Source organism: Onthophagus taurus, chromosome 6, assembly GCF_036711975.1.
Source record: "Onthophagus taurus isolate NC chromosome 6, IU_Otau_3.0, whole genome shotgun sequence".
Classification (NCBI taxonomy): Eukaryota; Metazoa; Arthropoda; class Insecta; order Coleoptera; family Scarabaeidae; genus Onthophagus; species Onthophagus taurus.
In genome coordinates this window covers 17,410,077-17,426,914 of record NC_091971.1, presented here as the reverse complement: position 1 = coordinate 17,426,914, position 16,838 = coordinate 17,410,077, and the positions used below count along the sequence as shown (strand labels likewise).

The 16,838-nt window shown below is 33.7% G+C and overlaps 1 protein-coding gene across 1 annotated transcript in view; it reads right to left on the bottom strand.

Annotated features, from left to right (window-relative positions):
* The window catches only part of LOC111414038 (pleckstrin homology domain-containing family G member 5), a 155,171-nt gene extending 145,389 nt beyond the window's left edge, over positions 1-9,782 (bottom strand). The window contains exons 1-3 of the mRNA XM_071197144.1: positions 9,460-9,782; positions 8,721-8,887; positions 1,096-1,133 (exon numbers count right to left, since the gene is read on the bottom strand). Coding sequence (XP_071053245.1) covers positions 1,096-1,133; positions 8,721-8,853 — 171 coding nt within the window. The 5' untranslated portion in view covers positions 8,854-8,887; positions 9,460-9,782. The remainder of the gene's footprint in view (positions 1-1,095; positions 1,134-8,720; positions 8,888-9,459) is intronic.
* Between the last annotated feature and the right edge of the window lie 7,056 nt (positions 9,783-16,838).

Here is a 16,838-nt window from a genome sequence, read left to right as displayed (position 1 = left end):
TCCCGTCAAATAACAAACGAAAAGAGGTAAAGAATGAAAGAAACTGCGACGTCACTAACGCGTGTGAAAGCGATTAATAATTATTTCCGCGGAATGATTCGTTCGGAGTCACGTAACCGTCACAAAACAAAAAAGGCGTAATAATAATTCAATTAGCAGACCAGAGTTGAATTGCCCAACGTTTCATATCGTAGCCTGTCCAATTATGCAAAACTGTTCAACGAGATTTGCAACTAAAATACGACAGATTATAAAAGGATTTTTTTTGAACCTTGCAAAAAAAACCGAAATAAAATTGTACTTCGTTTGCATTTTCTTTTTCAGTGCTAGATTAAAACAAAATAATTTGATAAATGAAGAAAAATCGATTTTTTTTTATAAACTTGTAGGTTTTATTTTTGGTTAAACTTGACTCGGTGCTTTCATAAAAAAAGCTTGCTCATGGCCCCGACGATCTAAATTTAGCGGTAATTACCCATTGCTGATATTTACGGCCAAGTTTCCCTCTTCGGGAGGCCGTCTCGGAGTGGGGTTTCTACCCTTTAGGAGGGCGTCCGATCAATTCGATGGCGTGCAGAACTACCTCGAAACCCACCCTTAACTGTACACTGCAACCATCGTTCAGATCTTTACCAACTGCGGCGAAATATAATAGTTATTTGGTTGCACCAACCTATCCATTAAATACGATCTTTTTTACCTTCATAAGTTTTTAGATATTTTAACCCACATTTTCATTAAGTTAAATTTGAAATTATAACGCGTTCATATTTTCTTGTGAAAAACATAGATTATTTATTACCTTTAAAGTACCAGTTCAGGTTAAGTTCTTAATAGATCTTAAGTTTTAGTTAGTTTACTTAGTTTTAAGTGTATAGAGAAGGTAATTCGTACGGAACACCTAATTAACACAGCCGAAACTTTAACGTTTATCGACCTATAAAATTACAGGGAGCTGAACTACGTTCTGTTAAATTACAGGAAATTTATTGCGTTTGCGTGAATTGGTTACACAACACCTTAAAATAGGTTTTGATAGGAACATATAAAAATCTCGATTAAAATCTAAATAAAATCAATTCAAAATTTACTCACCGAATACTTAATAAAGTTGGAATCATGAAATTTTCTACCTAAAATTAAAAAAATCGATGAATTGAATGTTATTAATAATAATCAAAAAAAAAACTTACTTAAAATTTAATATTACATTTCATACACATTTTATAAAATACTTATTCAAAACCTTTTAACCTTTGCAGTAATTTGACCCATAAATATTTTTTATGTCGATCATATCCCATCACGAAGCGTAAAAATTAGCTCGAATCGATGGTCGAAGCCGATAACGAAATTAAAAAGTCCACCCAAAAAGGAGTATGAAAAAAAAGAGTAAGCGGCAATCACGACAACAACGAGACTTGCACGAACGCGTCCGAGAAGCACGCGAACCGAACTAATTTGAACCGGCACCGGCTTTAAAAGTGATCTAAATCAATGAAACCTGGTTATAATCAAATTCAAAATCAAAAATTTTTTTTAAATAAGAGATAATCCGATTAGATTTTTTTAAATTTCTTTGCTTGGAAAACGAAGTGAAAAACTTGGGTAAACTTTAAAAACTTTTCATTAGAAAATTTTTTTAGTTGTTAAAAGTTTTTTTTTATAAAAATTCTATTACGATTTGTCGAGGGTAAGCTAAAAACGGTGTCTGACTCCCTCTTCTTGGGTTTCTTGGGGAGGGTGTAACCTTAATTCCCTTATACGTAGCCAGTGTACATAGAGACGGTCGCTTAGAGACACTTTAGTGCGTTTCCTATACGTACTTTATACAGCTAAATGAATAAGTTTTTGTTCAAAGCACCAAAAAAACTTAAGTGTTTCAGAGAAAATCTAACAAAATTGGACGATGTTACCAACTCAAAAGTAAAAGGAAAAAGGACACCAACCCTCCTTTCAAGTAGAACACGTTGAATATACGAAAAGATTCTTTTGTGACTTATTGTAAACAGACACCTTCATCGACAATACATTATTGGTTGGTGTAAAAGGGGTGGACAATGGGGTTGAGATGGTCGCCGGACCGTTTTGAAGGGGTTTAAGGGGATCTTCACACCTTACAAGATGTTTATATTGGGAGTAAAGTAGAGGATAAAATCGATTTGGGAAACGGTTTCTGCTTTATCATGAATAAATATTTACTTTTATTTAAATAAAATTAAGTAATCATCACCTTATAAGTATCTTATTATTATTAAAGAAATTGTGTTGGTGTCCACTCCATTAAAAAATTTCCAATAAAGCTTTTGATCCTTAGATTAAGAAAATTTTGAATGGAAAAAAATTGTAACCTTGATTCCTGATGATGTTTTTTTTAGTCGAAACCAGTAAGGCCAATTTACGTAATTTGTTATGGAATATCTAGATGATCGTTTATCTGTGATAATACCAAATTTAGGAAAATTCGTCATGCTTGGTATTTAAAAAAAGATTACGTTTTTGCAATTAAAACCTGAGATGTTATGCCAGCTTTTGTCTGCACATTTATTCTGTATAATCTAGATATTATTGAAGACGACATTGTATCAATTGGACAAAATTTGGATAATACCTTCCTTTTTTAATGCCGCCGAAGAATGTGCAATAGAAATAGAAAATTACAATGTACAGCAAAAAGATACTTGGATTTTCATACATATAAATGTAATGCATCTATCGACGAAACATCAATTTTAATTAGCAAGTTCCAACAAATAACTTTGGGTCGATTAATGTTTTTCTGAATACGTATGCCTTGCTTTTGACACTTTCATAAAGGTTCAGTACCAAAGAAAAAAGTATAAAAAGGTCTCAATGATTCATAATTTTGCTTTCTTATTGGTGTCGTACTGATTTTTCATTGGCTTCAATTTGGTTTCTTCAATTTTTATGCCAAATAAATGTAGAAAGAAACCAGAAAGAATGGAAGAGAAAGACATAAATAAGCAAAGAGTAGATCATCTCAACTTATAACTCTAAATCATGTGGCGTCCCACATTGTGTCAACCTCAAGAGCACCCTGAAACTGTTTACACACAATTAAAATTAATAAAGACCTAAAGACTTTAAAACTTTATTTTAAAACTAAACCGTGTACATGGTTCTGTAGAAAAGGATACGTAATTCGATTGGATTACGTATCCAATTTGTTTCAAGCATTGCAGCTTTATGGTTACACTTAGGCTCATCAAAGCCTGCCCCATGTTCGAAAAAAAAAACATAAACCCGCAAATAATCGCAGTATTCAACCTTGGAACTTAGGTGGAACTTCAGAACGACCACTCTATATTTAGCAATAAGAGAAAAATTAGAATCAGTAAAAAACTAAAAAACAAATTATCCGATTGGGAAGCTATAAATGAAAGAATAGTGACTACAAATTTTAATCTGAGGGTACACAAGACAAGGTTGATTGCTATTTATGCTCCAAACGCACCAGAGAAGAGTTTCACATTGTCTCAACCTCAAGAGCACCCTGAAACCGCTTACACACAATTAAAGTTAAAAAAGACCTAAAGACTACAAAATTTACCTATGAATTTGAAACAGAACATTCTAACACTTTCACCTATGAAGAAATTACGGAAGCTCTGAATGAAATGAACATGAGAAAGCCTCTGGTGCTGTTGCTATTCATGCTGAATTTCGGAATACAGTGGTAAATTTATTAGACAATGGAATACATCTTGCAAAGTTCTTCTGGGGCATCCTTCAGACGGGAAATGTTCCTCATCAACTTAGGAGGGCAAAAGTCACTTTTAAGTATAATCTATACACTTTATAACAAGACTGCACTAATAATACTACAACACATACTGGTATAACAAGGAGGATTCCGACCAACAACTAAGTGCCCACACTGACTAAGTATGTGGAAACATGCTTTTATCAATGCCATGCTATTGCCAACAGATGCTTCCAAGTCAACATGATCGACAAGACCCAGATGAAACTGAATAATGGCCTTCCACAAGGATTGATGCTAGCTTTCCTGCTTTTCAAAATTTACATAACAAGTATTCCCGAAACCATATCAAAAAAGATCGGATACGCAGACGACTACGCTTGCTACAAACCATAAAGAATTGGACAATATTGAGCAAATTCTAACAAAAGTGCTGGCTATTGTGGGGAAATTTTCGCAACTGGAGATTGCAGCTCAATGCTAGCAAAGCGGAAGTATCGTGCTTCCACTGAAACAACAAGATGGTCAATTACAAACTTGAACATCCAAAATAGCTAAGTCTCACTCTCAATAAAAGTCGAAATAACATCCCTCCTCAGCATCCACATCTAAATTGACAGCATTGGACTGGTGTATCCTGTTGCAGGGTGTTGTTACTGATGTGGATGAATAGCCCGCACACTAATCGTGTTGATCTCGAATCAAGGCCATGCCCACGTACTAGCAGCCTGCACTGAGCTATGTAACTCTTCCACATGCCCGTCAAAAACATGCTCATGTCATTGAGTATAGCAAGATTAACACCGATCCTGTGCTCCCACGTTGAAATTGCTAATAGGGACATCCGTTCAAGAAACCTTCTCTAAAAACTGTAAAAATTCTAATCGAAAATAACTTGACAGATTAAGCGCTGAAGAGAAGATTGGGAGAAGAGTGCCGCGCCTACCATCTGGATTATGTTATGTATTACAAGCAAACAAGAATGATTCGACCAACCAAGATGAATCTGGGCAACACTCAACAGAATAAGAACGAACTCTGCAGGTGCTCCGATTCACTCTTCAGGTGGGGAAAAATACTCTCTCCAAATTGAGTCTGTAGCGCTGAAAGATAAACTATTAAACACCTAGTGAACCAACGCCCAACTAGATCCTACAGTGGCAACCCATCCCATTTCTTAGCTGCGACGAAAGCATCAATTGAACATACTTGTAATTTCGATGTTTGTTTGTAGGCTTGTTATTGTTGTTTCTATATTTGTTCTGTAATGTATTTTTATACTATTTATATACACAATTCTCTGTGTATTTACAAATTACCTGTGCTATAGTCGTACGCTAAATAAAAATAATTGGCTTCAATATGGTTTCTTTAGATTATATTCTAGAAATAAGGAGAAAATACAGCTAACTTTTCTAGTCTCTTTTTGCCTTTATGCTAGTTTCTTTATCGTCTTAAAATGTTGGTGTTTTGGTTGAAGCCAAAAGGAGGTTAGAAAGAAACGTAAAAAAATTAACTTCTGTCTGTCTTCTTATTGCTTCATTTCTGGTTTCTCTTTGGCTTCTTTTTGATAGCACCTTTAAAATATGCAGCCAGAAAGAATACAATACCAATCGATGCCATGTGTAGGAATATACCACTAACACCAAAGATAGTTACTTTCCACCTATTCTCTTAATCCCCAAATTTTATAGTCGACTAGGGATTTTAATCGATACTGGAGCTCCAATAAGCTTAATGCATGAATATTTGAAATATAATTTATAAAAGCTGCGCAATATACGATCTATTTTGAATCAATTCCGGATGGTGTTGAATAAGGTAGAAGAACTTGTACACTTATACAAGTAACAAAATAAATAGTCTAATATTTCGTAAAAAAAAAGTGGTAGTGAATATTGGTTAAAAATGTATGTTTTGAAAAACATACATTTTTACTAATCTAGACTTGTTTCGCCGTTTTTGCAAAATAATGTCTATATATAGACATTATATGTCTATATATTACATTATGCTTATAAGTGTTTTATCGAATTTATTCCATAATTTTGCCGCACACTGTATGTGCACGATATGCACAGGCGTGCCCTTAAAGTAGCTATTTTATATTACCCTCAAAGGAGAAATAAAATTATTTTCTAGGCAATCAATAATGTTCCAATAACAGGTACATAATATACAGAGGAGATACGGAGAACTTTCATGTGGATAAGAACAGCTACCATCTGCAACTGTGAATCACCAAACAATAATTCCTATAAAACATTTTTTATAACATTAAACAATATTGTGAAATTATAACAATTACATATTGGACGAGGAACTTGATGCTCTTTTTAGCGATAGGAAATGTAACGTATTGTATAATAAGGTCACTGGAAGGTATGTAGAATATGTCCTAAATAATAATGGACAAAAAACATTAATACAGCTTTACAAACAACATTATCTACTTATATTAACACATAACCCACGACACATAGGGTCTCGACAAATACGCCATCGTCTTCGATTTTGGGCTACCAATTTGATTTCCAGCCAGTTTACTTCATATTGTCTTTATCTCTTTCATAATGGACTTCCGCCACTTTATCTTGCGCCTCCCTCTTGTGCCTTGTGTGTTCTAGTCCAATGTTGTCCTCACAATATTTTCAGATTCCCTCCGAAGGGCGTGCGCAATCCAGTTTCATTTCATTTGATGCAAATATATGGAAGATATGGGCTATGTAACCTCTATCAGCATTGCAAAAGTCTTCTCTGGCTTTATTTATGCGGTTTCTTATGTCTTCTTCGGTGCTTCCTGTGTTGGTTACTACGTTGCCTAAATAAGTGAACTGCCAAACGTCTTCTATTTGTGTATTGTCTATTGTGAACCTTCCTTGGTTGTTGCTATTGAGTCTTACCGATTTGGCCTGTTCACTCAGTTTCTTTATGTGCGCTTACATATCATTGAAAGTATGCACTATTAGGCATATGTGCTCTGCATAATCTACGTTTTATAGTTGTTGGTGTAATCCATATCATACCTCGTTGTTGGTGGTTTCTGGTAATCATGATTCAGTCTTGAATTTATTATCTGAGCTATGACTTTATTAATCATATTAAAAAGTGTGATGCCCGTCGAATTACTGTATCTCGATAGATCATCCTTCTTTGGGAGTTTTATAATTATTCCAAGCACTATAGACTTGGAGTTACAAAATGGAACAACAAAAACGGAAGAAGCATACCGGTTGGCACAAGCAAGGTTTACAAGAATGGTGATTCAAAACAATAATTAAGCATAGAAAATGAAGTGTCAGAAAATCGAATCATACATAGGAGGAGCAGAGTCATCAGAATCATGAACATTATGACTGAAAGCTCTAACAAGGGAAATTTAAATCCAATTAAATTAGAATACTGGCGACAAAATAGGCAATACCTGACACAATGACCAATTAACTATTACGTTTAGAGTCAATATATGGAAATTAGTGAGGAGATGGCTTAGAAGACAATTAAATTATTGAAGAATAGAAAAATTGTATGATCGAAACGGATAATCGAATAGAAACGAGGTTGTTACGATTCTATATTTGACGAACAGTCAAAAATATCTTTGATTAGATGGAATAGATAATTCAGCAGTAAGACATGATGATTTTAGCCAAACTTTATCTCATCATATAACAAATATATCGGAATTCTAGACGTACACGATAACGCAATTTCGAATTATCGAATAAATGTGCGAGGCAAAAAATGGTGATGACCGTTGTTTCAGAATTTGCTAGGCAATGCTAATGTGCGTCAATTGTTGGAAATTATTCAACATGGCAAATGAATAGAAATGTCGTAACTAGACATCAAGTCGTATATTGCGGTACGTCTGATGAAGGCAGAAGATGATAGTAGTATCAATCAACCGGGACCATCTCGGACTTCACCACTTGAAGCCTCTATTCCCGAAGTAGTTCGGCTTAACAAAGTGGTCACGTAATCAAGAATGATGATAATAAATCTACGACGTTGTAAATTGTGTAAGTCTCAGCATTTATATTTGTGCAAAGTGTAAAATAAATTTACATATTGGCTAATGGTATGTGTAATTTTTTTTATTCGCACAAATATAACAAATGAATTAATGTAACTTGCAAATCTTTCAATGTGCGTAAGATTTTCTGATTCAATGCGTAATCTAACTAATAAAGATAATAAATTTATTTTTAAAAAGTATTTATATATATCTTATAATTAAAATAATCTTCTGAAAAAAAACTAATATATAAATTTTTTAAATTCACCACAAAATATATAATTTTTTATTACTAACGTAATCCAGGTAATAACATTATTTCCCGAGAGAATCCTGGTGAATCGTTTGGCATTTTAAAACTCTTGATAAAAGTGCACAGGTTGTCCACTCCATTACACTTCTTGTAATTAAGTTCAACCTATAAATAACACTCAGCTCTGTAGCTATTAAATTCACGGGGGTGGACTCATTAAGTTTTAAATTTACGTTCGAATTAAACACTTGATTCCAAAATACTTGAGCGGGTAGTTTTCACTCAAATTAAGTAACAAACTCACTTGAACGTAACTAACTTTACTTTAACTAAATCGCAACTCTAATGAATTTTGAATTTAACTTATCCTCGCCCGTATTTAACTATTTCAATCATCTACTTAGGATAAATCTATTCGATATCTATTTTTACCCGAAAATAGGGGTTGTTTTATGGTTGAGTGGACAACGCGACGTAAACGTAATGTGACAATGCCGTTAATTAATCCATAGTGACAATTAGGTCGTAATTGTGCTATAGTATGCAATTACAAAGGGGTCAATAATGATACGGTATTTGTAATCATATTTAAAATATCTTTTAGAAATTGTTGTTACGAATAGATAACAATAATTAAAATATTTTAAGAAAATACTTGTTTTGTTGTGTAAATATTGTGAGAAATCTCCATTCTAATATTACACAAGGTATAATTTGTAACTCACCTGCTTGAGTGTATAATAATGCATCTAATCGTTGTATAGATACACTGTGAACGCTAGGAAACCTTTCACTTTCCGCGTAATTGAAGAAAGTTCCGGTTTCAACTCCCCAAATGTCCCGTTCTATGTCTCTCATTTTCTCATTCTTGGTTTAATTGAAACCTTTAATACTGGAAAGATGAAAAATAAAAGTATTGCATAAAACAAAATAAACAGAGAACAGAAGATTTAATCTTGTTTCACTATTACTTCCTAAAAGGCGACTTACAAAGAAAATTGAAAATCTTTTTTGTTATAAAAAGCGAGAATTAAAGTGTAATAATCCTTTGTGTGTTGATAATAAAAATTTTTAGGCGAAATAGAAAGAAAAAATGAGGTCAACGATTTAAGATCGCTTTCGTGAACTTGAATTATTGTCGGGTGATGCCTGAAGACATCACTGACCGCCTGAACTTTGTCCTCCTTTCGAAGGCGCAGCTGATGATCCACTCAGAGATGAAATACGTGACCCAGACATTCACCTGCACTTCCTAAAAGACTTCATTTATAAAAAACGATAAAACCGTAATGCACTTTTTGTATTATTTTGAAATGATTTAATTTAAACCGTTATTGCCAACATTTTTTTAATTCTAATTATTTCCAAATAAAATATTAGAACATTTATAGCTCTAAATTATTGGAATTATTTATATTATTTAATTAAACTAAATGATAACAAAAATTTTTTTTAATAACTTACTGATTATGAAATAATAAAGCACTCCTTTTGTATTTCCAAAAATATCCAAAAAAAAGTAACTTCACTTTAACTTGCACAAAAAAAACTTAAACTCACAAAAAAAATTAATAAATAAAATTAACAATAACTTTAAAAAACATTATTAATGTACAGGTAAAAAGTCATGCGTCTTGGTGTCTTCGTATTCTTCAACTACAAACTTTCGCGAAGACCCAAAAGATTGAAAGAAATGCGAGACGGAAGGTGTGTCAAAAGGAGATAGCGAGTTGGACTCGAATTGGCCTAAAAATTGAACTGGTTTTTAATGCTTATTAAAAGAAATAATGTGCTTCCGTAACCAACGCTATTTAAGGTTATTAAAAATTACATGAAATTCTTCAAAAAACCTTTTACATTTTAAAAAATATGTTGGTCCAAATAACGTAAAATAACATTTGGGTTACTATGTAGTTTGCATCTATTAAAATTGAGGATGAATATATCAATAGACAGAGTGAGTTTGCATTTAATCGTCACACTTAAATTCCTACTCCTCCAGTATGCTAAGTCACCTTTTCGTTAAAGTATATTAAGACGCGCTGTTATACATCTTAACAATATGACAATTGCATATTCCATAATTAAAAATAAGATAAAAACGGATTTTACTATCTAAATCTCAAAAGTCGTTTTGTCCCATAGTCGTTTTCAGATAAAATTGTAAGGAAGTTGTGTTTCAGAAATGTAATCAATTTGGCAAAATAAATAATTATATTTGATTTACTTGATTTTGAATTTATTATGTATTTCAGCTGCAGCATTTATTAACTTTTAAATTCTTCAAAAAGTTTTTAAATTTAAAATGGCAAGATATAACAGAAAATACGTTGATATGATCAAAGTCTTAGGTCCTTGTAACGATAATTCCCATGCTTCCAAACGTTCCCAAACGTACTTTCTAGTTAATCGATCTCGAGCACCACTCTTCGTCTACCCCGCTCCTATTGTATGGTTGTAATGTACTACTTTAATATGAATCGCATCTACTTTGAATTCTTATTACTTTGACTTCTACGAAAACTGATGGATCAGCAAGAAACGTAGATTTGTGTATATGAAAAAAAATTGAAAATTTGGGGGTCACTAAAGAGTTATAAAAACTACATTCTTAGATAGTTTAGAACTTCCATGCAATGTGGAGTTTTTTTACCCTTACATTTTTAAATAGCAATCCCTATCGAACTTTACCTTATTTTAAAGGTAATGAAAAAAGAAACACAACCCCATAAACCAAAACCTGATATCTTAATTCTTTCAAGAATTATGAGCGGTTGACTACCAAATGGGAAAATAAAATGTTTTCATGTTTTTTTGCACGTTTATTATGATTTTTATAACAAATGTTCAAATTGTCCAAATTGTTGTTTGGAAACGTGCAGCTTAAAAAGTCTCGGACTGCGCGACCAAAATGTGGAGGAGCACGATCTTGTTGGAACCACATATTGTCAATACCATTAGGGCATACGGCACGTACACTTGGAACCACTTGATTTTCTAACAGTTGCAGATATCTGTCTCCGTCCAAATTTCCATTAATAAAATATGGACCAGCTACATTCTCTCCCATAATACCATATACATTAATTTTCTGCGGTTTCTGAGTATGATTTTCTCTTATTAAACTTGGATTTTCGTCACTCCAATAACGACAATTGTGCCTATTAACCTTACCATTCAAGTAGACAGTAGCTTCATTGTAGAAAACAACATTCAAAAGAAATTTTTTGTCAACATTACATTTTTTACGTAGTATTTCACAGAATTCCAACCTTCTTTTGAAGTCACCTTCGTTCAATTCCTGAAGTAGGTGAAACTTATAGGGGAAATAGTTATTTCTTTTCAAAATTCTGTAGACAGAACTTTACCACTTCATGTACCTGAGACACTTTTAATAAGAAACTTGAAGGTTCTTCAATAAAAGACAGTAACACTTTTTTGGTTTTTTCTGGAGTTGTTTCAGATTTCGGTCTACCAGTTCTCGAAAGATCTTTCACAGTTCCCTCTTCTTGAAATCTTCGAACGGTTCTTTCGACTGTTGATTTAGAAATCGGTGGTTGTTGATGATAAAAATCATTGAAGACGTGCTGTACTTCATCGTAAGATCTTGTTCTATCCCCAAAGCCACGAACCATTAAAAGAGTGATTCTTTCTTTTTCGGTCAGTCTTCAATGATTTTTTTCATCAAGGACCACCAATTTGTAAATCAACAGTCGAAATAAAACCTCATAATTCTTAAAAGAGTTAAGATATCGGGTTTTGGTTTATGAGGTTGTGTTTCTTTTTTCATTAACTTTAAAATAAGGTAAACCTCGACAGAGGTTGCTATTTAAAAATGTAGGGGTGGTCATCCCCTATAAAACCTCCACATTGCACTTAGAACTACTTGATTTTCTAACAGTTGCAGATATATGTCTCCGTCCAAATTTTCATTAATAAAAAATGGACCAATTACATTCTCTCCCATAATACCAGCTCATACATTAATTTTCTACGGTTTCTGAGTATGATTTTCTCTTATTAAACTTGGATTTTCGTCACTCCAATAACGACAATTGTGCCTATTAACCTTACCATTCAAGTAGACAGTAGCTTCATTGTAGAAAACAACATTCAAAAGAAAATTTCTGTCAACATCACATTTTTCACGTACTATTTCACAGAATTCCAACCTTCGTTTGAAGTCACCTTCGTTCAATTCTTGAAGTAGGTGAAACTTATAAGGGAAATAGTTATTTCTTTTAAAAATTCTGTGGACAGACTTTTAACCAATTTCATGTACCTGAGACGCTTTTAGTAAGGAACTTGAAGGTTCTTCAATAAAAGACACAGTAACACTTTTTTGGTTTTTTCTGGAGTTGTTTCAGGTTTCGGTCTACCAGTTCTCGAAAGATCTTTCACAGTTCCCTCTTCTTGAAATCTTCGAACAGTTCTTTCGACTGTTGATTTAGAAATCGGTGGTCGTTGATGAAAAAATTATTGAAGATGTGCTGTACTTCACAACGTCATCGTTGTTCTATCCCCAAAGCCAAGAATCATTAAAAGAATGATTCGTTCTTTTTCGGTCAATCTTCAATGATTTTTTCACCAAGGACCACCAATTTCTAAATCAACAGTAAGAAAACCTCATAATTCTTGAAAGAATTAAGATATCGGGTTTTGGTTTATGGGGTTGTGTTTCTTTTTTCATTAAGTTAAAAATAAGGTAAAACTCGACAGGGGTTGCTATTTAAAAATATAGGGGTGGTCATCCCCTAAAAAAACTAGACATTGTATGGAAGTTCTTAACTATATAAGAATGTAGTTTTTATAACTCTTTTGAAGCCTTGTATTATAGTTGCTATGGATTTACTTGATTATAAAGTACTATTATGTATTTAAGCATTTATTAACTCTTGAATCCTTCAAAAAGTTTTAAATTCAAACTGACAAGGTATACTAACAGAAAATACGTTAATATGATCAAAGTCTTAGGTCCTTGTGAAGATAATTCCCATGCTGCCAAACGTACTTTGTAGTTGATCGATCTCGAGCACCACTCTTCGTCTACCGCGCTCTCGTTATATGGTTGTAATCTAACGCTTTAACATAAATCGCACCTACTTTGAAATAAAATCCGTGTAAGCTATTAATAAGCAGACAACAGTAAATACAATATTTTCGACTTCTACGAAAACTGATGGAGCAGCAAGAAACATAGATTTGTATATTACGACTTTTATAGCAGTACACAACCTCCTGTTTGCGTGCTCAGTAATTTAATAATTTACATTTGTTGTATGATGCATGATAAATTTCTGTCATTAATCCAGTAAATTTTTCCGGTAATTTTTAATGATTGGAGAAGAAACTCTGAAATGGCTATATTCAAAAACGATATGCCAAATTTACATTTTTTAAATGTATATGCCTCAGTTTCAATTTATGTGCATCTTATGCCTGTGCAAAGTTATTCAATGAAATTGAACAATTTTCTTGGGATGTCGTTATTTTTCAATTAGCTCAAAACTTACTCGTTTTTTGCAACAATTCCAAAATTTTTGTCGCATTAAACCCTACAAACTTTCACACCCAGCCGAAATGCGCTGGTTGTCTTTGGAATTTGTCTTAAAATGACATTTTGTAGATGCCTCGATTTCGATTCTATAAATATAAAAAAATATTAGAAAAAATATTTCGATCCATTCTCATACCTCCAAATACTAAAATTATATAACAAGATAACCATATTATACAGAACATTTTGCATAAATAAGTCAATGTTATAAACTACCTCATTACAAGAGTTATAAAGCAGTCTCCATTAAAGGCAGAACTATTAACCTCAAAACAGAAGTCAATCAATACCTAGGGGTAATACTAGACAGTAAATTAAACTGGAACTCCCAAATAGTCAAGGTGAGAAAAAAAAGCCATTATGCTTAATCAGATCTGCAACAGGCTCCATGGAAGGAACTGGGGTCTTAAACCACGAATGGTACACTGGGCCTACGTAGCAATAATCAGACCTATGGTCGCCTATGCCTCACTGGTTTAGCGGCCAAAAACAAATCATAAGACAGCACAACAACAGCTGGTACAATTTCAGCGGTTAACATGTCTTAATATAACAGGTGCAATAAGATCTTGTCCGACGACTGCTCTTAAAGCCTTACTCGGTCTCACACCACTTCATTTATACATAAAAAAGGAGGCTACTTTAACTACCTTATCACTGAGAACATACTCTTCACTCAAGTTGATGCAGGGTAACCTCAGAGGACATCTCGAAATCCTCAAGGACCCATGTCTAAACAGTATATAATTTTGATCAGCCGTATAAGGTCATATTTAGAAGCAGGAATGATTAGATGAGGGCTGAGCCTCAACTTAAAAGAGGAGCCGGTATATCGATGCTTCAAAGACAGTTCCCCCATTGACTATTTGATTGAGTTGGATCCGGAGTTAGTGGACCAAATAGCCACATTAAATTGCCCCTGAACGCGGACATAACCATTTTTCAACCAGAAGCTTGCTATAAACTTCTGCACCGTTTTCAACGTAAAAAAGGGACAGAAAGGTGCATCCATAAACATTTTTACAGACAGTTGGGCCGCTCTAAAGGCAATTCTGGCCTACACGTGTGACTCCGCATTGATCAGAGAGTGTACCAGCAACCTGAGAGAACTCTCTAGGAGCAATGATGTTACTCTATGGTGGGTTCCAGGTCACAGAGACATTGAGGGACAAACAATGAAAAGGCGGAGAAGCTGGTCAAAGACGCACCGAAAATGCCCTTTATTGGATCCCAACTCGGTTGTGAACTACAAAAAAGCCATTTAAAACAGGTAATCAATAGTTGCCTCAAAGGTAGCCTTACGCTGGAAAGAACTTCCAGGTCACAGACAAGCGAAGAGATAATAACCCCGTCGCAAAACAAAATCAAAGAGATTTTATGTCTCAGTAAAGGGACTTGAGGATCAAAGTTGTCCACTTTGTAATGATGAGTCAGAGAGACCGTCTAAGACACAAAATTTTCGGTAAAGTACGCCTGACACCTACCGACATAAAGGGACAAGATCTTGGAGTAATACTAAAATTTCAAAGTTCATCAAATACCTACATTTGCCCTAAACTTTTGGAGGGCTTAAGTTACAATAGATCTTCGCCCGGCAGCAATAATAATAAACATAAGCGAAGAATCTATTGTGCCATTATTATGACTGTTTCCAAATCTAGTTAGTTTCGCAAATTATCAGAAAATTGATAACGATTGACGTCAACTTTGTAATTCAAGGATTAAATACAACAGAGAAGAAAATTGATACATTATCATATTCTTTTCCTAAGTCAATCTTGCACCGAAGTAGCACGCAACCTAACAACACTTATACGATAACTATCGAGCAGTTATAAGTTATCAGGAAGAACTGTTATTGCGAGATGTTGAGTATAATGGGGGTAGGATTATACTCAACCTTTGTTTTCATGAAATAGGCGTTCCTAGATGCCATAAAGATAAAATTTGTATCTATATCATCCATCACGTGTTCTAATACTTTATCCCTGATATAATCTATTGAGAGTAAAATTTGGCATATGGGCATTAAACGAAACATACTACAATCCTAATTTCTTCCATAATGTTTTTAACCAATGTCCATAATGTTTACCGAGAAAGCGCATTTTACTCATGCGCATTTTTTATAACGACATAATCACCAAAGACTGTGAAACTGATAGTCAATCATATTTTGTACTGAAGAGTAAAAGTTACTGTAATTTCTATGAGAATAATTTGCCAGGTCTCCTAGAAGATATTTTTTTGTAGCAGCATGCAACAATGTTTTTGGACACCATTTTTAGACCATATTTTTATGGTCATATAACGAAACCCTTGTATCTAAGGTTTAACTTACAGACATCGATTCTATAAGTGAGTATTCACATGACTCTAGAACATGATTCTTATTTCCAACTAAATACGTGCCTAACAAAGTATAGCCTTAATTATGCAGAATAAAGTGGTAGGATGATAATTCCTTATGTATTCAACATATTAAATGATGATGAAGTTATTTACGTGAACATTGCACTAGCTGTTTGTCTAAAAGTGATGAAATGTAGATAAAAGATTGGCTTATAAATGGATATAAATACACCATGAAAATTTATTAAACAATCTGTGATTTAGTAAATCAACCAATTTGGCGAACTTCTGGAAATGATTATACTTTAAATTAGTTAATAGAATACTATGATAAAAAATGTTATACCTCCAATCCAGTGTTTGTCAATGCAGAAAGCTTTATCACATATTCTACAATAATACTGGTTATCCTTTTTACAGCACACTGCTCAACATCTTGTGAGCGCAAGTTTTTTTAGTTGGTGGAATAAATTTATGGCTATGGCGTTCGGCCAGTCTTCAAGGGTCTGGCCTTTTTAGTTTATTATAGTCTGTAGTAGAAACACGTCTTTTTCGTCACGCCATTTCATAACCATAAACTTCCTTCTTTCAAAAGCAATAATTTTCCTTCCTTTAGTTTCTGTTTCTGGAGTCCGGATGGAATATGACGCTTATACATATATCACAGCTCACTCCTGTGATAACTTAGGCTTACATAATTTCGCCATTTTTGAGTGAACCCGTCAGACTCAGGCTTATGTATTAAGGGGTTAAACGGAGACTCAGCACAAATAAGCCAATATACAATTTCTTGTTAGATAACCCACAAGTAATCGTAGATATCGGAAATTAACGATTAACTCAAGCTACCGATTGTTAGCCTATGGATTAAGTTGGGTAATTTAGAAAATCAATGATAAGAGCTCCCGTTTATACTCAACAGCAAAGCAACAAC